Source organism: Choloepus didactylus, chromosome 17 (genome assembly GCF_015220235.1).
Source record: "Choloepus didactylus isolate mChoDid1 chromosome 17, mChoDid1.pri, whole genome shotgun sequence".
NCBI classification, from domain to species: Eukaryota; Metazoa; Chordata; class Mammalia; order Pilosa; family Megalonychidae; genus Choloepus; species Choloepus didactylus.
In genome coordinates, this window is record NC_051323.1 from 33,891,768 (window position 1) to 33,918,417 (window position 26,650).

Sequence of the window (26,650 nt, forward strand, 5' to 3'; positions counted from 1 at the left end):
GCATTTATAATAGACTCAAAACCTAAACTAGAGATAATGTTAATGGAAGATGTGCAAGAGTACCCTGAAAAGTATAAAACATAGCTGAGAGAAATTAAAGATGACCTACATGACAAGAGAAATACCAGGTTCATGCATTGGAGGACTTAACGATGGTAGATATCAGTTCTTGCCAAATTGATGTCTCAATCAAAATCCTGGTATGCTTTTTTGGGAAATTAACAAGCTTGTTCTTGGATTTTATGGGAGGGGGCCAGGACTAAAATGGCCAAGACATTTCTGAAAGAAAAGGGTTAAAGAACTTGTACTACCTGATTTCAGGACTTGATGTAAAGCTACAGTAATTGATTCATTGTGTGGTATTAGTGTAAGGATATATAAATAGTTAAATGGAAGAGAACAAAGTCCATAGACCCACACATATATGGTCAGTAGACTTGTGAAAAAGACTGCAAAGAAATTCAACTGGGAAAAGAAGAAAAATCTTTTCAATTCATGCTTTGGGGACAACTGGCTATCCATATGGGAAAGACTGAATCTCAACACCTGGCTCCACCAAAAACAAATTAATTTGAGATGGCTCAGAGACTTAAACTTGAAAGCTAGAAGTATAAACTTCTTAAAGGAAAATATCTTTGTGACACTGAGGTAGGCAAAGTTTTCTTTGCAGAGAAAAAAGTAAAGAAAAAAATGATAAATTGATATATAATTTTATAATATAAAATTAATATAAAAATTCAAATCCCCTCATTGAAGACACTGTTAAGTAAGTAAATAGGCAGGCCATAGGCAAGAAGAGGAGATCTACAATACATCTATGGCAGGAAATCTTGAATGCAAAATATGTAGAGAACGTCTACAACTCGATGATAAAAAGATAAAAACATCTAGGTAGAAAATTGGCAAAACACTTGGAAAGACACTTCATAGAAGATATATAAATGGACAGTAAACATATGAAAAGGTACCCAGCATCATTTGTCATCAGGTAAATGATAAATGGAACTATGATGAGATACTAATATGCAATCATTAGAATGGCTAAAATTTAAAAACTTGACAACACCAAACGGTGGGAAGGATATGTAATGGCTGGAACTCTCAAGACATTACTGGTGAGAATACAGTGGTATAGTCACTTTTGAGAACTATTTGTCAACTTTTTATAAAGTGGAATATGCATCTGCCCTATGACCTAACAAACAGTTCACTATCCAAGATAAGTGAAAATGTGCCCAACAAGGTACTGGGCCAGAATGTTCATAGCAACTCTATTCTTGGGAACCAGAAGCCAGGGGCAGCCTAGGTGTCCTTTAATTGGAGAACAGATAAGCAAATCATGATGTGGTTCTACAATGGAGTACTATGCAACAATGAAAAGGAACAAAATACTGACATATGCAACAACATGGATAAATCTCCCAAAACATACGCTTAGTGAAAGAAGCCAGAAACAAAAGAGTCCATACTGTATGACTGCATGTATGTGAAGTTACAGAAGAGGCAAAACTAATTTGTGATGAGTAGTTGCCTCTGGGGGAAGAGATTGACTGGGACAGGGAACAAAGTACTTTCTGGAGTGATAAAAACTACACACACATATCCCATCACTACCCTAGACCAAATGAATTCATTTCTTTGCTTGGAACCTGGGTGCACAGCAGGTGATTCTGATGCACAATAATGGCTGAGAAGAACACTAAAAAATCTCCAAATTTTGTCACCAATTATTTGTCTTTAATTTTAAAAATAGGAACTATAAAGTGTGTCCATGTGAAGTGGGTTCCTTTACATAAGTTTAAAAATAATGAAACAAACAATGCTACTATTGTTTCATACCAGATACCAGAATAAATGTAAAAGATGCCTGTTGATGCTAAAAATGCATTTCTCTCTCTGGATAAACCTGTATGCTTGTCTGGTAGGATGGGATATGCATAACTAGTATGCTTCCAATTTTTGTCTTGGCTGCCAAAAATTTCAGAGCGAATTCAGTGCTCAGTTTAGTGACTGACACCTCAGCTACCTGATATGCTACCAGTTTTTCTTGTGGTGGGAGTGGGAGCAGGGGGTTGGGTAAAAGATGGAGTAATTAAATTATCCTGTTTCATATTCTAAACCATCACAAACTATTTGGGAAATATGGGGGTGTAGAAATCATATAATGTTGGCCATTTGGAAAATAAGTATTTTCTTCACTGTAGATATAAATATACTGTATGCTTCTTTTTGTCAAAAAATGAAAGATTTTTGCTATTGCTTGAATGAGTCATCTGCTAAAGGTGAGTCCCCATCCACCCAAATGACAGAATGATGTACAGAATAACATCATTTTAAAATACAACCATATTGACAGGGTAACACTTTACTTACATTAGATAAAAGGTTAGATTTGGGGAATCAATGTAAAACTACAGAATATGTTAAGAGTCCCTTAATGGATCATAGACAGCATAAAAATTTTAAGTGTACTTCATTACATTCTTGGGATAAAGAAAGAAAGTAGCTCTGTACACAAATGTGCTCACTACCATCCTGTTTCTAGGATAACCTGTTGGCTGCTTTGATTTTATCACCTGGATAGGATATTTTCTGTTCCCTTCTCATTTAACAAAATATACAACCTTGGCCCTTAGGAGAAAATAAAATGTCTTTATTCTCAAAGGGCATATTCTAATGTAACATTAAGGAAAATAAAACCTCTCACCTGAGCTGATTCATTGTCAATCACTCCGACCAGCTTCTCCTCTTTTTGCACTTGTCTCCATGTTGCACAGGACTCAGAACTTCTCTCACTGTGGCCTTTTTTCTCCATCAACCTGTTTTGCATCTGATTAACTTGCTTTGCTGCAGCTTGTGAATCAACCTGTTGTTACAGAGTAAGTTATATTATACAATGAAAACTTTTGACACTCATACAAAAAAAAATGCATTTATGTTCACCAGATTCTTGAAAATTTCTAAACTTGCCAGGCTTTTACAAAGAGAAATAAAGAGGAAAGCAACAAATAGATGATACAGAAAAAATATAATGGTGGAAAGATCCTGACCCTTTCTGATCAACAAATAAGACCAATTAAAATTAGTGTTGCTGCTATGCACTCTTTAGAAATTATCTATAAAGATAACTTGCTTATTGTAAACAGCATTTTAACAGAAAACTGTCACATTTTAAAACTGCACATGATTCAGTATTAACCTTTGCTGGGAGTTGATTCAGTACGTCTTTGTAGTTCAAATTCTTATTAATTAAAATCTTAGTTTTCTATTACTGAAGTCAGCCTAATTATGAGAAAGTAATAAAAGGAGCTTATGATGCAGCTTACTTTTTTATGCAGATAATTTAACCTTTGAGCAAGAGGAATAACAGTCCATGTCATCTAACACTGTGTACCAGTTAACGGGTTAAGTTCTACAACAAACCTGAGGTCTCTAAGGTTTTTGTTTTGTACCTTGGAGATATATGGGTGATGAATGACTCCCAAAAACCTTGATATAGACACAGGAATAGAAGGGCAGATTCTACAATACAGGTGGAAGACCGAAAGCTACAGTGAAGTTACTTATTGAAGTATTTGTATAGCAGTTCATGTTTACAGCAGCTGAAAATGGTTTTACCTTTTCCATGGGTTAAATAGGGGACAAAAGATAGGGATAGCACAAGGGGAAATAATGGAGTAGTCAGTGCCAAAACAGAATGAATTACATTGGCTGGGCAAGCAGAGCCTTAATTTGTGGTCTCTGAATTTTTAGCTTCTATTGCCAAGTATGTTCACTTCTTCCTCCCCTTTAAAATAGTCTGGTGTTTTGCAACTAGGTCTAAGTTGTCATAACACCATTCTTTGTCCCCCCTCCTCCTGGGATCCCAGTTCATCAAATGATGGCAAATTGGAAATGCTTCCTAATCACGTGGAAGTTCTTTATTTCTACCACTCAACCCTCCAAAACAACGGGAAATTCATGTGTTACTGCCTCTATGTTACTCTTCCACTGAAGTCATGTTGGTAATAAACGTACATCATACCACTGTAGGGTGAAACAGGTTTCCTACGGCTGTTGCACACTATTTTATCCTATTAAAAAGTGGTCATACCAATCATTGTGAAAATGTGTTCTATAATATAAAGGATTGAGATATTTATTGACTTTAAAATGCCTCCTCTAAGCTAGGCACTTTAGGTATAACGTTTTTTTGCCATGGAAGCCTCTGATGTATAAACAGAAAATTCACTATAATGTATTCAGTCCTCTTTGAGGCTTCCTGGAAGAGATGATGCCTCCAAGATCTGCTGTCAGTTGGCTGCACTGTTAGGTTGAGCTGCCATGGGCATTTCCAGCTAATAAACAAGATGATACCCAGTTTATGGAAAACTTTTATTTCAGAGGACACTTTAAAGATGGTTAAGAGTGAAGTGGGATGATTAGGTTTATCTCAATTGTGAACAGAGTGAAACTTTCTCACTGATGTAAAAGTAAACATAGAAGACCCTTTGGGCATCCCACAAATCAAAAAGAAGGATACTATTCAAATTTTTGTCATTTTAAAGAAAGTAGCTCTTTAAAAAAGGTACTTCTCATTTAATTTTCCATTGGCATCTCATGCTGTTCTTTATAATCAGGAATGCTTTTTGGTTTTCTAAAAATCAGTAGGCCTAAAAATCTGCTTATAATTGAGAATGTATTTTCTATTTTCATATGCAGAAAGTAAACATGAAGATCAAGTTTCACAGAATTATTTTGAGAATTAAAGTTGAGAAAAGAATTTTGTAAATTGTTAAGCAATTATACACAGATCACTACTACCAATAATAAAAAATCACCCATGGATTTGCTGTGGAAACCTTGGATTTAGTGTGAATGGAAGAGCAAACATTTATGTTTTATTTGAACATTTTAGCTTTGGCTTTCAGCCACTCATTTGCCCAGCTAGCATTAAGGAAAGCTGGATGGCTCATTATGCTCAAGCGTGTATGCTATTACAGTAGGAATTCAGGCATTATAATAAAGAGGGGGTTATTGATAAACTGCTATGAGGATCTGACTCTTGATGGGGAGAGCTTATTCAGGGGTTAAACTGGAACCTTCAATAATCCTGGTTTTTTCACCTGCCTGCAGTACTCTCATTTGGGAATTCTGGAGCTTTAACTCACCTCCCAACATTCTTAGTGAAATATGGTTCCCCTCAGTGAATTTTGGCTGTTGAATCCCAATGAATGGCAAAGACTGTGGTAGCCTTGATGATAGTTTCTTTAATGTTACAGTTGTACCTGAGGAGCTGCTGGAACCACCAGGGAGTGATTTTAGCTATATATATCATCATTTTGATTGAGGCAAATACCCAAAAAGACTTGCTTTTGGAAAGCATCATTGTCTCTACTGTACTGACAAAAACTTATTCCTAATTTAGCTCCAGTAAAAATATTTGAGGAATTCAAGAGGAAGGCTCAGTTTATAGGGAACAGTTTATGATGGCTAGTAAAATTAAGCATTGGAAGAATACCTCATTTTTCTTTTGCAAAGAGAGGCAGGTTTGCTGAGATTTTTATGGTGATGTGCTATTTTATAATAGCTAATCAAAACATTTTTGTTAAGAATACTAAATTTTAAAGGCACAACCACTAATATTGAGAGAAATAACATTTTTAAAACACTCAACTTTTTTGAGTACTGAATCACAGAAACATTTTATTTTCATCTGTGTATGTTTTCTGGTTCCATGATCTTTTCAAGTATCTTTGTCCAAAAAAGTTGTTAAGTCCAAAGTTCATTTACTGGTCTGTTCAACTTAGTAATCCATGTATAGCGCAACAAGGAATGCTTTTAGTTACTAATAGGTATTATACATGTGTCTAAAAAAAGAAAAATTTGGGATCATGTGATTGCTATTCATTCTGGGCTTTAAATGATTTCTGTTACGGAAGCTATAGATTGTAGAAACCATAATTCAGGGAAATTAAAGGAAAATTTATATTGTAATATTTTGCTTTTGAACATTTCCAGTTTGGTTTTATTAACAATACAAAATCTGTGAACTTTAAAAATTAAAAATAGGATACTTAAGGTATAGACATGTAAGATGAACCTATATTTTACACTCTCATTATTAAATAATATATTTATGTACTTAAAATACTAGGGAGATAAAGTCATTATTATATAAATATCAATCTGCTTAAGGAGATCCCTAAATCATCTTTTGGCTAAACATTCAGGCTGATCATATAGTAACAGAAATTAGACTAAGAAAGTATGTTATTCTTAGTGTTTTCTTTTTACTAGTAATCAAAGTTCTCTAATCAAAGAAGGGAATAGAATGTTTTTGATGGCAACTCATTGGAAAAAATGTTTTATGTTCTATTCTATGCATATAAAAATGGTTTCACAGCAAACACCCTTAGAATTTGATGAAACTGAAAATTCTGGTAGATAATAATTAGAATTTTATTTCAGAGAATACAGCTATCAGTTTTTAAAATGGCTTCTTTTTTATTTCAATTAAGTTTATGAAACTAAAAAACTACAAAAAAAAGGAAAAATCTACTTATATTAGTATAGATTTAAGTGGTGACCATTATTGCAAGGGAAATACTGTGTCAAGAAAATGGCTCATTTTGTTGCAAAAGTGATAAAAACACAAAAGTCAATAAAATTGTTACAGTAAGTCTCAGTAATTACTAAGATCAAAATCCAGTGGCTTTTTATTAAACATGAACTTTTGTTCTGCCTTCTGCAATGCATAAATAGTGCTGACAATTGGTTTGTGAGGCACTTGCTACAATAAAATGTAATTGTATCATGAGAGAAAGGTGACAATCAGGAGATCATGAAAAAATTACATATTCTCACTGGTAGTTAATTAGCCATGCAAAACCTCCTCAAACAGATATTCTCTTCTATTAGGAATGATTACTATGCAGGCCCTACAGATGTCAATACTACAGTCATTCAAATACTTCTTTCCCTACTAATTGAAGGTTGTAAAGCTCTGGTGCCAAGGTTTTGCTTCCAAAGAGCTAATTTATGACTAGAAGGATATTTTATGTCTTCAGTTGCAGCAGCTACAAAATTCAGCAAATCAGAACCATCTGTGCACTGATACTTGACTCACCATTCATCTAGCAGCCTATCAGTCACGTTAGTTTGTATCCTGCATTCTTGGCTCATGAACACTTGTGATGATCCAAAGTTCATAAGAAATATTAAAAATGAATGGCACCCTGACCCTGCCTTATTGTACATGCATCAGGAAAAAAAACCTTCCCCCACCTTTTTTTTTGCATATGGATACTGTCAAAGAAGAAATAGACATTTAGTTGCTTATCCAGTAATATTGCTAACAGTAGTTTCAAGTTTCCCTCATCATCTTAAAAAATGTTTTAAGTCCTAATTCTTCTATATTGCTTCAAATTCTAATTAGATTTTTTTAAGTTGGTATGTCAGTTCCAAGATGGCAGAGTAAAGAAGGAGGTGTAACTAAAAAAATGATAGCCATTTCTTTTAAATCATTTTTTCTATGGATTGAAGTCTCAACACATACAAATAATCTGGTTAAATACAAGAATATGACTGTCATCACCAAATTATGTCAAACTGCTAGACCAAAACAGAGGGTGGTAATTAAAAAAAAAAAAAAAAAAGTGAAGAAAAGCAGCTAATGAAGGCTCTCACTAACAAAGCCAGAATAGCCTTTAATCTTACCCTAGTCATATTTCTCTGACATCAGTGACTGCTTTATTTCTTTAATAGTACAAGGTACGCCACAGATCCTACTCTTTTTTCTCTAGGTGACACTAGGTCAAAAGAACGTTCAACAAACTTCTTCCTGGAGGGCTGAGATCACAGAATTTTGAGTTAAGGGAATAGGATTTAAATATAATGAGCAAGAAACTAGGATGTCAGACTTATTTTGAGACCTAAAAATTTCATTTGGTAGAAAAGTTTCATGAAAGGTAATCACAGGAGCCCAGGGATGACATTACTTACTTTTTGATTGTTTGGAGGATGTGTGTTTACGCTGTGTCCGTTAGTGGAAAATTCCAGTGGTCCTAAAGGTATTCCACCTGGGTTCAGAATTTTCTTGAGGATTTGATAGTCTGGTTTCTCATCATATGCCAAACTATGAGCACATGCCAAAAATTGGGCTATTTCATCTGTGAAGTATTAATTTTTTTCATGTCATTCATAATTGGCAAGAGATATCAAGACTCCAATAAATTCAAAATCTGTTATTTCTCTTTCCCTCTTACACACATGCATGCACACACACACACACCCTGAAGAAACTAGGAATGAACAATTCAATGAAAGCACTTTTCAATGACATTCAACAAATGACTGAAACAGAGCAACCTACAGATTCGGCAAGATGAAACCAGTAATTTTTTTCTTTTACTGTCTTTGTTGAGGTGTTTATAATTCACTAATCTTACAGAAGAAAGCAAGTTTTAATAATTATAATTAGTAATTTTGATTTTGGGATGCGGCTACTAACTACATGAAGAGTGTAATAGACTAGGCATGCTTCATACTTTTTTTTTATGTTGCCCTTTAACACTTCAGCTAAGAATATTCTTAATATTAACCTCTGTACTTCTAAGGAAAATAAAAATCATTGCAAATTGTAATTAAGGCTTTTACTTTGGGATTATAACAGTACTTTTAGAAATGACCTTAAATTCCATGTGTTTAGCCATGACTGGCTTTAGAATGAGCCAGACTTCTCTCAGGTCCTTCATACCTAGCTAGCCCTGGGGGCTCCTCACATGGTCTTCCTGACCACAGAGCAGAGGGATGAAGAATTGCTACTTCTCTGTTTCTTCTCTAATGTAAACTTTTACTTCCCTACAACTACAGAGTAACCTCCCTCTGTCCCTTCAAAAATGGAGGTATAAACTTTTAAGTACAAGTAGAATTAGCAACCAAAAGTTACCAACACAGCTGCATTTAAATTTATGTCCTCCCTTTTTATTTCAGGTGAAGATTCAATCTAAAATTGGAATATAAATTAAGTGATAATACTAGACAGTATTTAAAAAACTGAAAATTTTCATTTGTCTACAGAGATGTTTAGATACTCTACAAGCTAATTTTTTTACAAGCTTATCCCCTTCATAAACTTATTACTGACCCAAACACAAGTACTTTTTACTTTCTCACTAAGGTGTTTGTATCTGATGGTGAGAAAATCTGGGAAGGTTCATGGGTTGGCAGGAGTAACTTCTTAACCTTTCACTTCACCTCCAGGTTTATCTCCATTCAAGTGGGGACTTGTAGAGGCACTGTTTTCTGCTCCCTATGGGAAAAATTTCCAGAAGGAATGGTCAGCATCCCTTTCTCCCCATTAAATTCGGAGTGATGATTTTACATCAGAGCTCTTTTCTGAGAACATGAGGTTATGTGGCAAAAATGAGAACTCTTGACTCTAGGCTTTTTTTTTTCCTCTCTCTTTTTGATATCACAGTAATTTTGCAACGTACTTTTTCTAATTTGAGATACATCAAATTCCATTATCCAGCATTTGATCAACCAATTCTCTTAACTAGCAAGTGCTACTTGTTTCATCACCAAATTTATAACCAGTGTTTCCAGGAGCCCTTTGGCTGCATCTAAAACCCGAAGGCACAATTAAAAGAAAAAGATTAAATTACGTTCTACCAGGTTAATACAAATACTCTGTTGTTCTTTGGTCCTTTGAAGACTGGTCACCTAAGTTTGATATATATATTGTAATTCTATCACCAAACTATCTTAAATGGAGAAGAGAGACAAATATGTTGAGATCACTATTACTAGACAATGGAAGACTCCTGGCATTCCACCAACTGATAGCAGCTGCGCTGAAAAGCTTTCATGGGTCTGGGGTTTGGAAAAATGAGGTAACAGTGAAGTAGGAGAGGGAGAAAAAGAAAAGAACCACTTCCATTATAAATTCGTTATGATAAACCTGAAGCTTAGACTATTGTGATGTAGTATTGGTTTAAATGTTAGCCTTTCAAGATCTGGATTTATTATATTAAGTACATTTTTTTTAATTAAATTCAGTTTTATTGAAATACATTCACACACCATACAATATATATTAAGTACATTTTTAAAAATTTTACTAGCATATATCCAGGGCTATAAAACAAAATGCTTTGAGTAGTATGAAATTATGATATTCTTGAATCATCTGCCTTTTAAGCTTGTGAAATATTGAGTATCATCACTATCATTTCAAGAAATAATCTTTTTATTATTCCAGGAGTTGGACATGCAAGCTGCAAACTTCTTGGCTGTGTTACTTCATAAAAAGTCTTACTAATAAAACCTTTTATAAATCAGTTCCTTTAATTTTCATGCTCATACTACTCACTCTGCTAAGCACAACCTCCTAACTTAAAAAGACCTTCACTTAAAGTTTAATATTAATTTTTGACATTTTGTGCTTTAGAAATAGACATCTGCATTTTATAAAATAAAAGCATAGACTCAAAGAAACAGTTTGTACTAAACAAAACAAAACAAAAAAACAAAAAAACCCCACAGGAACATGACATTTCTCCCATCTAAATTTCTTGTATGACTCAAATCTTCTAAACTTATCTGTCACAATAGAAGTGTCCAGACTATATACAGGCCCACAAACATTGACCTTGTACAACTCAGTGCATCTGAGCTTTCTTTTCTAATCCTAAACTGAGCAGTTACTTTTTGTGCAAGAGGGACAAAAAAATTGACAGCTCCCCATCCCTCTTTTCTATTGTCCTATTGAGTAAAACATAAACTGTATGACTTCATAAAAAGGCCATTAATACAAGCAGCCAAAAATGAATACTGGCATTTTGACCAAGTTATTCAGTGCAGTTACACAACCAAAACCATCATCTTCCAACCCAAAACCCCAAATGAGAAAGCTCTCCTATTCATTTGCTCTCCCTCTATGAGAAGAAAAGGCACTCACAGAAGGTGGAAAGCAGAAGCAATACAGTGGGACAGAATTATAGTACTTCGAAATGAAGGTAGAAAAGTAGAACTGAATAGTTCCCATTTCATTTCCTGTGGAAATGAAAATTAGGGTGTCTGGTCAAAGAAGGGCTGTAAACATAAATTCAACATGACTAATTCCACTTTTCACCTCTCAGATGGAAATCATTGTACTATTTAACGTTAGCTAGAGGGTCAGGGTACATGTTTACTACAGAAGTCAGCTAGAGGCTAACTCTGAGCTGGCCCAATATCAAAAGAGAAAAAGATTCAATTCTGCTTATCTGACTGATAAGCAAGCTTGAGAGCAGGAACTGGCTTTTTTCTAGAAGACAGTGTAACTCAATTGTTAAATTAGTGCATACACAAATGACAAGAACTTGGGTGATTCTGAGTTGACTGACTATTTTATACTATTTTATATAATACTGTCAATTAAAGAATTCCAAAAACCTCTATATTAACTTGAAAGAGAAAACAGTTTAATGAAATAATAACATTAAAAGCCAAAGTCATAGGCCTTTGCCAATCCAAAAAATCTTTGCTGGCTGTTCAGTCAGAAAGCAACCTAGTGTCTAAACAGTATTCAAATGTTTAATGATTTGAGTTTATAAATTATTAATTGAAAGTAACCTTTCCTTAAATTACCTCTTACCTTCTTTCAATATTGTATATAGAAACAAAAGTAGAAAGTTTTAACTCTAGAAATACCAGATTCAGTTGATTAAACCTATGCATGATTCTCAAAGTATTTATCTTTAAAAAATGTAAGCAAAGCCTAGAATGCTCCTAAATATTTTCTTTTAGGGTTCTTATGTTCTAATATCAAAGATAATCTAAATATTCTGCTCTTCAGCAATCTATCTGTAACCCTTAAAAATATTCCACCCAACCTGATAGGAATGGGAGTCGGTGGGTTAAGCAAAAGCTACAAAACAGGAGTCACAAGAGCAGTGAATGACAAATCATATAGGAGAAGGTAGAAGTTATTTGACTTACAGCAACTGCTTCCAGATGGAGCCCATTTAAACACTGACTCAGGGAGCTCATCCAAGAGACTAAAACAAAATAGAGTTAACACAATGAATTTGTTTTAAATCCAGTAATGCACTGTTTTTATTAGGAAACAAAACTCTAATATTATATTGGTGGGTCACCAAAACCCTCACTCTCAATGCTGCTTTTCACCCCTAAAATGGGTAGGAGAGTATAAGTAGATACCTCTCCTTTCAGGGAAGATTCCTCCATTCCCATACACCAATTTTTTATCAATCAGTTGGTAGCTAAACAGTGTAGCATTATAGCATAAATGTTTTAATTCAAACTTTGTGCATGCAGAAATGCAGAAGTAGGGATAGCTGTCATGATTGTTTTCTTAAAAACAAAACATTAAAAATTCATAGGTGGATTAAGGTTGATCAAGATGATGACATAAGACCCTCTAGGATGCTACTTCACCACAGAATCTTTGAAAATCTAGCAGAAATTGGCAGAGCCACCTTCCTCCAAACTCCAGAAAACAGGTAAAGAGTTGTAGTAACTGGGCAGGTGCTTAATCAAGAAAACATGGTTTTAGAAACGGCAGAGGAAGCTCATGACACCCTTGCTGGCCCCTTCCCCACCACTCTGTGGTGCAGTTTCCATTGTAGATCCCTGATCTTGTTCTAGAAGGTGCAGCGTAACCCCTATGTGCATACTGGGGTGCCCAAATATTGGTGTCAGTCTATCAGGTGGTAGCCTGGATAATGAACTTGTTTCTTGTTCACCCTCCTAGAATTTGCTCTACAGGCAGAAGCTGTTGGTGGAGAGATGCAGCAGGGTAAGAAACAATTAACTCAAAGTGGCCTGGGTTAAAGGAATAGTAGCCTTAAGACATTAAATAGAGCACTGAGTGGCAATGGGTGGGTAGAGGAGGCATTATTAAGGCCAGGAGCACAAGCCTAAAACAAGATGTGGGCTCAAAAAAAGGAGAACCCTACTTCACTTTTACCTTGGGCTGATCATCTTGATAGAAGGGCTAAAATCTGAAGGAGAGTATCAGCCAACACAGAGCCAGCTTTCAAAGACTGTGAAAGGTATTACTGCATTGATTTGTTTGTTTTTGTTAGCTACTGGCACTCAAGGAAATCTCTGTCATAACACTGGCTGGTCACAAACTAAAGGAACAGACAGCTCAGGGACCAAATCCAAGAGTTAACACATTAAAATATTAAAATGTGCAGTGTGCAACAAAGATTACAAGATAGACAAAGAGGAAATGATGGCCTATCCAAAGGAACAAAATAAAAATTCAGAAACCAACAACAAAGAACACCAGACTTTGGACATACTGGTCAAAGAATTTTAAAAACTGATCTTCAGTATGCTTAAGGAGATACATGGAATCATGGACAAAGAACTAAAGGGCATCAAGAAAATGATAAATGAACGATATGAGAATCTCAATAAAGAGTAAACATTTTTAAAAAGAACCAAACAGAAATACTGGAGTTGAAGACCACAATAACTGAAATCAAAAATTTCCCAGAGGGTTTCAAAAAGAAATTGGAGCTGGCAAAAGAAAAAAAATCAGTAACCTGGAAGGTAAAACTACTCAAATGATTCAGGCTGAAGAAAGAATGAAAAAAGTGAACAGAGCCTACAAGACCTGTGAGGTACAATTAAGTGTACTAAAGTACGCATAATGGGAGTCCCAGAAGGAAAAGAAAGAAACAAAGCAGCAGAAGGAATATTGAAAGAAAGAATGGCAGAAAAGTTCCAAAATTTAAAGAAATACATGAATATACACATTCAAGAAGCCCAACGAACCTCGAACAGGATAAACTTGAAGAGGACCATGCCCAGACACACAGAAGTCAATTGTTGCATGCCAAGGACAGAGAGTTCTGAACGCTGTAAGAGAAAAGCAACACGTTACGTACAAGGGAGCCCCAATAAGATTAAGTGTGGATTTCTCATCATGGAGGCTTGAATGATTTAAAGTGCTGAAAGAAAACAACTACCAACTAAAAATTTTATATCCAGTGAGACGATCTTTCAAAAAGAAAGGGGATTAAGACATTCCCAGAAAAACAACAATCTGCTGAAAGACTTTGTAACTGAAGCAAAGCTAAAGAGAGTTCTTCAGACTGAAAGTTAAGAACACTAGACAGTGTACTGAGGTGACGAACAGTAACCAAGACCTAGGAAAAGGTAATCATATGGGTAATTTGAAATGCCAGTATTATTGTATTGTATTTTTTGGTATGTAACTCCACTTTTTACTTCTTACATGTTCTAAAATGCAGATGCATAAAAAGTAATGATAAATCTATGGTTTTCAACATACAATGTATAAATACATAACACAAAAATTACAGCAAAAAGGTAAGGGCATGGGGGGAACAGGAACAGTATTTATGTATGCTATCGAAGTGAATTTGGTATCAGATTTAATATGACTGTTATAGATTTGGGATTAAACTTAAACTCCATGGTAACCACAAAAAAATCTGAGAAACATATACAGAAGGAAATGACAAGGAACTCAAAATGGCACACTATGAAAAATCAAATAAATATAAAGATAGGCATTAACGAAGAACTAAGGGACAAAAAAAAAATTATAAAAATAAAAAAACTAAATAGCGAAATGGCAGAAGATAGTCCTGAATTATCAGTAGTGGCTTTAAATGTAAATAAAGTCCTTTATCAAAAGGAAGAGATTGGCAGAATGGATAAAAAAGCATGACTCAACTATATCCTGTTTATAAGACACATCTTTAATTCAAAGACACACGCATGTTGAATGTGAAAGGATGGAAAAAAAATATATCATGCAAATAGTACCAAAAGAGAACTGAGATAGTTATACTAATATCAGAAAAAATAGAATTTAAGTCAAAAACTTATGAGGGACAAAGAAAGTCACTATATTGATAGAGGGATCAATTCAACAAGAAGATAAATTACTTATAAATATATATGCACCTAATAGCAAAGCCCCAAAATATATGAAGGAGATATCAACATTTTGAGGGAAGAAACGGTTCTGCATTAACAGTATGAGACATGAATAGTATCACTTTCAACAGCAGACAGAACAACTAGACAGAAAAACAGTAAGGAAACAGAAGCCTCGAATTATGCTGTAAGTCAACTAGACCTAACACACATATATAGAACATTCCACCCAACAGCAACAGGATACACATTCTTTTCTTGTACACATGGGTAATTCTCCAGGATAGACCATATGTTAGGTCACAAAACAAGTCTCAATAAATTTAAAAATAATGAAATCATACAATGTATCTTCTCTGTACACAATGAAATGAAGCTGAAAGTCAATAACAGAAGGAGAACTGGCAGATTCACAAATATGTGGAAATTAAACACTCTCTTAAATTACCAATGGGTCAAAGAAGAAATCAAAAGGGAAATTAGGTAATATCTTGAGGCAATGAAAACGGAACATATCAAAACTTATGGTATATAGCAAAGGCAGTGCTCAAAGGGAAATTTATAGCTCGAAATGCTTAAATTAAAAAAAAAAAGTATGAAACCAGAAGTCAGCAAAAATCAGAGAGCAGGGAGAAAGGAGAAGACATTGCCAAGTAATGTGAAGCAGATATATGAGCCAAGGAACCCCTGGATTGCAGCAAGCCAGCACTACTCTTTGGGGAAAAAGTGTTTTGCCAGTGCCTTGATTTTGGACTAGCCTCAGAAACTAGAATAGTTCCAGAAAGATGGTGTAATGAAACAAGCAGAACTCACTCCTCCACCATAAAACAACTAGAAAACAGGCAGAAACTGTCTGAAGCAGTAGTTCCAGGACTCATAACTGAGTGAAGGACCACTGCAATATATATGGAAGAGCTGGATGAAAAAGCAGAGAAACTACATCTGAGAAATAGAGGTGAGTGTACTCATTCATGACACCCGAGGTCCGGGGCCGTGCACCGGCTGGACCAGGAAGTCGAAAATTGGCACACTCCTACTTTAGCTGCCAGCTGGGGGCATCAACCCTCTCAGTCCTGCAGCCTACCATCTTTCCCCACAGGAGCCCGGGAGCCAGCAGACTCATAATATCCACATACAGAGACCCTGCTGCAGTGCCCAGCACCCAGCCCCCATCCTTGAAGTCGGCAGCTGCAGGTGCCTGGATTTGGGAGAGACTAGAGACTGGGAAGCCCTCTCCTGAGGAGGAGAGGGGGACACAGAGCAGTGCTGAGCTGATGGCTGGCCAGTGAGGGAGACCTTCTGGGTCCTGTAGCTTTGATCCTCTTGGCACAGGGGACCAGGGCGCTCGTGGCTCAGCTGCTTACACAAGCTGAGAGGTGGGGCAAGGGAGGGAGCTACATGTGACACCAGGCACCCTTCCCCCACGCCCAAGGCTTGCGGGTGTACACTGGCCTGGGTCTTGCCAGCCAGTGAAATGCAGCACACTCTTGGGCCAGCTGCTGGCTGGTAAAGTTGAACCTCTCAGTCCTGTAGTCTGGAGTCTTTCCACACAGGAGTCTTAAGATCCAATAGATCCATTGTACCCACAAGCGGAGTCTTCCCTGTGGTGTACAGTGCTCATGCCCCACCCCCAAAGCCACTGGTTTCCAGTGCACCCAGACCTGGGAGAGACAGGGAGGCTCTTCCTCAAGAAAAGAAGTAGAAGCAGATCAGTTGGCTGGAGATGGCAACTATTGGGGCCTGCAGCCTTGAGTCAACCTTCACCTGGTCTGAATCCTGCCCAGCGGGCTGCTGCAGTTGAGGAGATACGGGCTGGTGGGGAAGAGGCAGCTCAAGAACACCGTCTGCTGGGAAGACTGGGAAAGTGCAATCTGGCAGCTGGTTTTCTGCTCACCCTCTAATGGACTTCCAAAAGGGGTTGCACCCCTGCATGAGATGCCAGCCCCGGTTCAGCTGAAAATTACTGACAAACGAAATGCCAAAGAAGACCTTCAGTGCAAACCCAAGCAACAACAAAATCTTAAGACAAGCAAGGGAAAACCAACTTTCAAAATAATCTTATCAAGATAATCAGATGCCAAGAAACCAGCAAAAAATCACAAGGTATATCATGAAGAAATAAGATATGGCCACACCAAATGATCAAATTAAAAAGTCAGAGGAGATACAGAATTCAGATCAACTAATCAAAGATGCTCAAAACAAATCTCCTAAGTAACTTCAAAGAGTTGGGTAAAAAGATAAAGGATATCAAAAAGACACTAGAAGAGCATAAAGAAGAATTTGAAAGAACAAATAGAAAAATAGCAGATCTTACAGAAATAACAGATACTGTAGATGAAATTTAAAATATACTAGAAGCACACAAAAGCAGATTTGAACAGGCAGAAGAAAGAATAAGAACTATAGGAGAGAGCAACCAAATTTGAACACATAAAAGAAAAAATGGAGGAAAAATGGAAAAATTTCAATTGGGTCTCAGGGAAATGATTGACAACATGAAGTACACAAACATAAATATCAGAGGTATCCCAGAAGAAGAAAAGAATAAAGGTTCAGGAAGGTTATTTGAGGAGATAATTGGGAAAAATTCCCCAACCCTTAAAAAGAAAAATGAAAGAAGCCCAAATAGAATAAATCCAAATACACCCACTCCAAGACACATACTAATCAGACTATCAAATGCTAAGGAGAAGACAAGAATCTGAAAGCAGGAAGAGAAACGCGATCACCACATACAAGGGAAGCCACATAAGACTAAGTGCTGACTGCTCATCAGGCACCACAGAGGTGAGAAGGAAATGGTACAATATTTTTAAGATTCTGAAAGAAAAATTGCCAGCTAAGAATTCTTTAGCCAGCAAAGCTGTCCTTCAAAAGTGAGGGAGAGTTTAAAATTTTCATAGATAAATGCTGAAAGAATTTAACAAGAGTCCTGCCTTGCAAGAAATATTAAAGGGAGTTCTGCTGGCTGAAAAAAAAAAAAGGAGAGAGAGGCTTGGACAAGAGTATAGAAATGACGATTATCAGTAAGGGTAACAAAAAGAATAAAAAGAGAGAAAAATACTAGATCTGACAAATAAAAGCCAAGGGATAAAATGGTGGAAGTAAGGATAGCTTTTATGGTAATAACATGGAATGTTAGTGGATTAAACTCCCCAATCAAATGACACAGATTGGCGGAATGGATGAAAAAATATAATCCATCTATATGCTGTTTACAAGAGTCTCAGTTTAGACCCAAAGATACAAATAAGTTGACAGTGAATGGATGGAAAAGATATTCCACACAAGCAGTAAACAAACAAAAAAGCTGGGATAGCTATATTAATAATCAGGTAAAATAGACTTTAATAAGAGACAAAGAAAAACACTATATATTAATAAAAGGAGCAATTCACCAAGAAGTAACAATCATAAATATTTATGCACCTAATCAAGGTGTCCCAAAGTACATGAGGCAAACACTGGTGAAACTGAAGGGAGTAATAGACATTTCTACAATAGTGGGAGACTTCAACACACCACTCTCCTCAATAGAACATCTAGAAAGAGCATCAATAAGGAAACAGAGAACCTAAATAATATGATAAGTGAATTAGATCTAACAGACATATATATGGATCAGTGCATCCCAAAATAGCAGGGTATACATTCTTCTCAAATGCTCATGGAATATTCTCCAAGATAGATCATATGCTGGGGCACAAAACAGATCTTAAATTAAAAAGACTGAAAAGCACACTCTCTGATCACAATGGAATGAAGTTGGAAATCAATAACCACCAAAGAACTAGAATTTTCACCAACATATGGATGTTAACACAGTCTTAAACAATCAGTGGGTCAAAGAAAAAACTGCAAGACAAATCAGTAAGTATCTGGAGACAAATGAAAACAAGAATACAACATATAAAAACATGGTATGCAGCAAAGGTGGTTCTCAGAGGGAAATTTATAGCCCTAAATACCTATATGAAAAAGGAAGAAACAGCTAAAAGCAAAGACCTAACTGTACTGAAAAAACTGAAGAAAGAGCAGCAAACTAATACCAAAGCAATCAGAAGAAAAGAAATAACAAAGGTTAAAATGGAAATAAATGAAATGAGGAAGAAAGAAAAAATAGAATCAATAAAACCAAAAGTTGGTTCTTTGCGATCAATAAAATCAACAAACCCTTAGCTGGACTGACAAAGTAAAAAGAGAAAATACACAAATAAATGAATCAGAAATGAGAGAGGGGTCATTACCAAGAACACCAAAGAAATAAGAAAGATCATAAGAGGATACTAAGAACAATTGTTTGCCAACAAATTAGACAATATACATGAAATGGACAATTTCTTAAAAACACATGAACAATCAATAATGACCTGAGAAGAAACAGAAGAACTCAACAAACCAATTACTAGTAAAGAGATTGAATCAACTCTTGTGATTACTTGTGAGAGTAAATCTCTTTACTTGTGAGATTGAGAATTCAGAAACAGACCCTCAGACCTATGATCCGTTGCTTTATGACAAGGCCACCAAATCCACTGAACTGGGACAGAACAGTTTCCTCAATAAATTGTGCTGGGAGAACTGGATATCCATATCCAAAGGAATGAAAGAAGACCCCCACCTCATACACCTATATAAAAATTAACTCAAATTGGATCAAAGACCTAAACATAAGAGCCAGTACCATAAAACTACTAGAAGAAAATATAGGGAAACATCTTCAAGACTTAGTGATAAGAGGTAGCTTCTTAGACCTTACACCCAAAACACAAGCAATGAAAGAAAAAAGAGATAAATGGGAACCCCTCAAGAATGAAAATTTCTGAGTTTCAAAGGACTCTTTCAAAAGGGTGAAAAGATAGGTAACTCAATGGGAGAAAATATTTGGTAACCACATAACTGATAAGGGTTTGATATCCAGTATCTGTAAAGAAATCTACAACTCAACAATAAAAGGACAAACAACCTGTGCTGGTTTGGATATATCATGCCCCCCAGAAAAAGCCATGTTCTTTAATGCACTCTCTGGGGGCAGATGTATTAGTGTTGATTAGGTTGGAACCTTTTGAGTAGATTATCTCCCTGGAGGTGTGGCCCTGCCCATTCAGCACGGGTCTTGATTAATTTACTGGAGCCCTATAAGAACTCAGACAGAAGGAGCTCAGTGCTGCAGCTGGGGCATTTTGGAGATGGCCACTGAAAGCAGACTTTTGCTGAGCTTTGGAGATACTAGCCCAGAATTTGCCCTGGGAAGCTAAGCCCAGAAACATTTTGGAGAACATGATTTTGAAACATAACCTGGGAGCAAGCAGACGCCAGCCACGTGCCTTCCCAGCTGACAGAGGTTTTCCAGACGCCACTGGCCATCCTTCAGTGAAGGCACCCTATTGTTGATGTCTTAGTTTGGACACTTTTATGGCCTTAGGATTGTAACATTGTAACCAAATAAACTCCCTTTATAATAGCCCATCCATTTCTGGTATTTTGCATAATGGCAGCATTAGCAAACTGGAACACAACCCAATTATAAAATAGGCAAAAGACATGAATAGACATTTCTCCAAAGAGGAAATACAGATGGCTAAACAGCACATGTAAAGATGTTCATCTTCATTAGCTATTAGGGAAAAGCTAATCAAAACTATGATATATCGTCTCACACCTATAAGAATGGCTGCTATTAAACAAACAGGAAACTACAAATATTGCAGAGGATGTGGAGAAATTGGAACACTTATTCACTGCTGGTGGAAATTTAAAATAGTATAGCTGCTGTGGAAGACAGTTTGGCAGTTCCCCAGGAAACTATAGTTAAAGAGTTGCCTTATGAACCAGCAATGCCACTACTTGGGATATACCAGAAGATTAAATATCAATAAGATGTCAATTCTACCCAAAGTGATTCACAGATTCAACACAATCCCGATCAAAATCTCAACAGCCGTCTTTGCAGAAATGGAAAAGCCAATCATCAAATTGATATGGTAGAATAAAGGGCCCCAAATAGCCTAAACCATCTTGAAAAAGAAGAACAAAGTTGGAGAACTCACACCTCCCTGTTTTAAAACTTATTACAAAGCTACAGGAATCAAAACAGCATGGTACTGGCATAAGCATAGATCTATGGACCAATGGAATCAAACTGAGAGTTCAGAAATAAACCCTCACATGTATGGCCAATTGATTTTTCACGAGGGTTCCAAGTCCACTCAATGGGGAAAGAACAGTCTCTTCAACAAATGCTGCTGAGAAAATTGGACATCCATATGCCAAAGGATGAAGGTGGGCCCTTACACCATATAAAACAACTCACAATGGATCAAAGACCTACATTTGAGGACAAAAATTATAAAACTCCTGGAAATAAATGTAGGGAAGCATCTTCATGATCTAGTGTTAGGCAATGAGTGTCTCTTTTTGTTTATACCAAAAACACGAGCAACAAAAGATAAATGGGACCTCATCAAAACTAAAAGCTTTTGTGCATCCAAGGACTTTATCATGAAAGTCAAAAGGCAACCTACAGAATGGGACAAAATATTTGGAAACTACTCATCAATAAGGGTTTCATATCCAGGCTATAGAAAGAAATCCTACAACTCAACAACAAAAAGACACACAACCCAACTTAAAAAATGGGCAAAAGATTTGAATAGACATTTCCCCAAAGAAGATGTACAAACGGCCAATAAGCACATGAAAAGATGCTCAATGTTCATTCACCATTAGGGAAATGCAAATCAAAACCACCAGATACCATTTCACACACTAGAATGGCCACTATTAGAACAAAATGTAAAATAACAAGTGTTGGAGATAATGTGGAGAAATAGGGATACTTTTTCATTGTTGGTGGAATAGAAAAGTTCCACAGAAAGTTAAGTACAGAATTACCATGATTGGACAATCCTACTTCTAAGCATACACCTAAAAGAATTGAAAGCAGGGACGCAAACAGATATTTGTACACCAATGTTCATAACGGCATTATTCACAATTGCCAAAAGAGGGAAGCAACTAAGTGTTCATCAACAGATGAATGTATAAACAAAATGTGGTATATACACACAATGGAATATTTTCAGCCATAAACAGGAATGGAATTATGATACATGGGACAACATGGATGAACTGTGAGTACATAATGTTGAGTGAAATAAGCCAGACACAAAAGGACAAATATTGTATGATCTCACTGATATGAAATAATTAGAAAAACCCAATTCATGGGGTTAGAAACTAGAATACAGGTTACCAGGGGCTATGGTAGGGGTAGGGAAAAGGGAAGACTGTAATTGGTACAGTTTCTGTTTGGAGTGATGGAAAAGTTTTGGTAATGGATGGTAGTTACAGCACAGCATAGTGAATATAATTAACACCACCGAATTATATATTTGAATGTGGTTAAAACAGAACATTTTAGGTTGTATATATGTTATTAGATTACAAATTGAAAATAAAAAGCTGTAAGATTGTACAACCCAGTGAACCTTAATGTGAAATATGACTATAGTTAATAGTATATTATAATATTGTGTCACGAATCATAGAAAAGGTACCACAATAATGCAAAGTATTAATAATAGGCAAAACTGTGTGTTTTGTGGGAAACAGTATATAGGAACTCTGTGTTTTCTGCATGATTATTCTGTAAATGTACAACTTCTGTGATTAAAAAGTAAAGCTTAATAGGGTGGATTAAAAAAAACTGAAAGATGACTTTTTAAAACACCAGTAACATACATAAAATCAGATTAGATAAAAAACTGGAGAGAGCTAAAATACACAAGATTTAGAATGAAAAAGGAGCACAACCACAAACCCAAAAGACATTTAAAAAAATAACGCACACATCTGGCAAGAAGTTTGAAAGTGAAGGAAATGGACAGTTCATTACCAAAATAAAGAGAGAGAGAAAATTTGAGCAAATTTTGTAATAAGAGATTAAAAGGAGAGATTCACTACTGTTAATTCTAACAGTTTTTTCTAACTCTTAAGGAAGAGATCATTACAAAGCTATTTGAATTAACTATCCAATTGCTAGGCATAACATGTCTTCACTAAGATGTCAAAACTTTTGCTTCCTTTGTAAATAAAGTGAAACTAAAGATAAAAGAAAAAATAGGAGAAAATTTATCTGGATTTTCAGGATAGTTTTACTTAGGTGGTATATTGGAGAGAGACCATTTATTTAATTACTGAAATTGGTGATGTTTTATGCTACCTTATAATCAAGCTGGTTATTAAAAAAATATGCAAAAATAAAGCAAAAAACAAACAAAAAGCCAATATTCTAATATTTTACAATGTTTTAGACTGAACAACATACAATTTTAAAGGTGCTTCCAGCACAAATATATAAACATTCAACTAAAATTATTGATTCTGATCCACAAACTCAGGTACACATAGAATCGCAACAAGTGTATCAATCTAATATCACCCTATCTCTGGAAAATAAAGGTCATATGACAGATACAATATTATGACTGAATATACAAACATGCTCTTATGGGAAAATTTAGTGTTTTGCCTTCGACAACAAGTTGAATAAATTATGATTATATACTACAAGAACTTTGAAAATGTTTATAGTTTATGTGAATTATTAATTCCATAATATGATATTAGCTTTACTGGTCTATTAATCAGGTAAAATGAAGTAGTTAGCATTTGTAAGAACCCTCAAAATGTACAGGGAGGTTATCCTTGATTTTTTAGTGCTATATTCCTTTATTTTACATGATGTCCTATTATTCTACATCAATATACATATGTAGATGCATTCAAATCATATCTGGTAGGCCTTTTTAAAATGAAAACATACATGTGATTATTAGAATAAAAATGCTAGTCTTTTAAATAAAACACGTTATTCAAATTATGTAAACTAAGTTGAAAAATTGGATACCAAGACTATATGCCCATTGCTGTGCACTGAGTTGACTCATATTCTGAAAAATGTCAGGTACATGAGAGTTAATACAGACACATCAATCATTGCAGTCAATAACTCATTAGATAGTTCTAATATTGACTTACAGAAATGTGCTAGTTTTGGGTACAGGATTAGGATGATAAAAATTCCAAGTGGAGACATATTACATATACATCAGTCTTCACAGTATAATCTGTATTATTCTGAATCTTGCAGGATAATGTTTCTTTCTATTGAGAATTGATGCCACACTGAATTTGAAGACTGATTTCTATGGATCACTTCTGTTGTGAACACTTCCATTGTGACTGGCCCTGTTTAAAACTTAACTGCCTTTTTCAATTGTGGTATTATATCTGTGGAGGACTACTGTTAAACAGATTTTGGTGTATATAATTAAAAACTGGCTAGTCCGTATTCATGCAATTGAGTTTTTCCCAGGCCTGATCAGTGAGAGAATAAAAAAACAGTAACACCCTCTGTTTATAGTCTGACTTAATTCTCATGTTAACAGTTTCTAGGAGATAAAAATTGAATTTGAAATATTAAAAATGTTTATGTGGCTGCAAGAATATCTTTTATATAAATACTTCATATGTATTGTAAAAGTTTTGTTTGTTCCTTCCTCAAGAAACAAAACATACTCCCTCCAAGACACAGGATTAAGAAAGAGGCATATTGCTCTTGAAAAATGTAAGCCGTGTATGTCCCATTTCACATTGTTGCTTTGTGAAGTTAATATCATACCAAGCTCAGACTACTGTATACTTGTACAATGCTAGTTTGAAAATATTCTTCCTTGAAAATACTTCCACCTAGAAGGTAAGCTTTCAAAAACACTATGTAAAAAAGCATTTCACTTTATATTGTGCATTATAACTCATGTACATGTGATTTTATAGGTGTTATCTTAATGGTTTTTATGTCTGTTAGCTGGTTTTGGTTTTGTGTGTGTATGTGTGTTTAGCACTATTTTTTAAATTAATTTGCTTTGGTTTCCATGTTGGGTGAATTTTCCCTGGGATACTGGTTTCCTTTAATGCATCCCCTTCAGACCTGTTTCAGTAAATGTTGGAGTATTTGAAATTTGTACTTTGTTTTAGCAGTCTGGACAGCCACAGGGTCCTTCAGGTTCCGTTCCCAGGGCAGTTTCCCACATAACCACCGCAGCATGCAGTAGCCAAGGATTTCAAGGTCACTCCGTCTGGACAGGGCTATAGGAGTAAGCATTAAGAGAAAAAGATGAGGGATAAGGAAATTCTTGAGAAATAGAGAAATCTTTGAGTGAACTACTGTTGATGAAATCTGAAAAAGCCAAATGGGCAAAGTGTTTTGTTTGTTCAGCTGGAGTAAAACTTAAAATGCCCAAGCATTTGGCCCCAGTCCACAGACAGACATGACTTGTTGCTGCTGAAAGTAAGGGTCAGTTTCCTCACCTCCTCCAACTTCATCCTTCCTTAGTCTGGCCTGTCACATGAACTTGATCCCCATGGCCTCTGACATGATCCAGACAACCCATAACCCAGCACCAACACTTTCTCAAAGAGCCAAGCAATAAAACAAAGAAATAAATGTCTGCAGTGAAATTGCTAACATATGTTCCAGGAAGTCCATGGGGTCTGCATTGGTCATGCAGAGATCCTTTGAGTGCAGACTAAACATTGATGGCCTTTCCTGTTCTACTCACATTAGTCGCAAATGAAGTTGGAAGAATATGACAAAACTGCCATCTAGTGTGCAGTATTAAGAAACAGGTCTGTCTTAAGATTTTTCAATTCCATGGAAGTACAAGATAAAATATGCTGTTTTGTGTACACTGTAAATTTTATGAATATTACTTTTAGACCCAAGCATATATTCTGATCCCATATCCTAAATAGAAAATATAAAGGTGAGGCAGTGGTATGTGTGTGGGAGTGGCGTGGGGGAACAGGGAATACATTTTGAAGTCAAGCAAATAAAGGTGTTTGGGATTTAATGTAAGATTTTTTTTCATTAAAAAAATACAGTAAGAATAACATTTTCAGGCTACCATAAATACCATTTATATAAACTAATAAATGCCAGTAGACTAATTTCATCATAATTTTGTTTTTTAAAGTGCCTTGTTTCAGAAGATGGATAATGAAACCTAAGAAACATGCTAAATATAACTGCTACTTATTAAAAGTTCCCTTAAATAATAATTAAAACATTAACAAACAGGCATGAAATAAACTCATCACTTTTATAACCATTCCAAATTGTTATTAAAAAACGGGCGGTATTTGCATTTCTACTGTTACTTGCATGTTCATCTGAGCAGGGATACATAATCTCCTAAATGCAATATGTGGCTATTAAACCTGCTATAAACAGGTATCCTATTTTATTATCTTTCATTAAATAAACTCTGAAAAGTCACTCAGTAAACTTAATTTTTAATTTAAAAAGTCATCTACTAAGAGCAATGCTGCCAACACATCATAACTACTTTGTTACTACACATAAGTTATTATAAAAGCAGAAGGCAAGATTAGCTCTACACATACTCTATCTTAACTGCTATTACAGTATTGGATTATTAAAGGCCCTTCAATCTAGCAGAATGCTACAGTCCCATGGGTGCCATTTACTTTCTGCAAAGGCTTCAACAGGACCTAATGCAAGACTTGGCTCTCATATTAAAATAAAAACATAATCTCTACCACACTGTTCTGTAGCAATTTCTTCAGTAATAAATCTTCCATTAATAATGGAGTGGTTCCATTTGTACAGATGTGTTCACAAGTCCCTTTTCCATTATGGCAATTCCTGATTACC

The 26,650-nt window shown here is 35.6% G+C and overlaps 1 protein-coding gene across 7 annotated transcripts in view; it reads right to left on the reverse strand.

Moving 5' to 3' along the window:
* VRK2 (VRK serine/threonine kinase 2) overlaps nt 1–26,650 on the reverse strand; it is a 141,803-nt gene that overhangs the window by 15,666 nt on the left and 99,487 nt on the right. For all 7 annotated transcript variants that reach the window (XM_037807129.1, XM_037807125.1, XM_037807128.1 and 4 more), the window contains 4 exons: nt 24,942–25,062; nt 11,965–12,023; nt 7,984–8,150; nt 2,708–2,866 (listed from right to left, as the gene is read on the reverse strand). In XM_037807129.1, the coding sequence (XP_037663057.1) occupies nt 2,708–2,866; nt 7,984–8,150; nt 11,965–12,023; nt 24,942–25,062 (506 nt within the window). The remainder of the gene's footprint in view (nt 1–2,707; nt 2,867–7,983; nt 8,151–11,964; nt 12,024–24,941; nt 25,063–26,650) is intronic.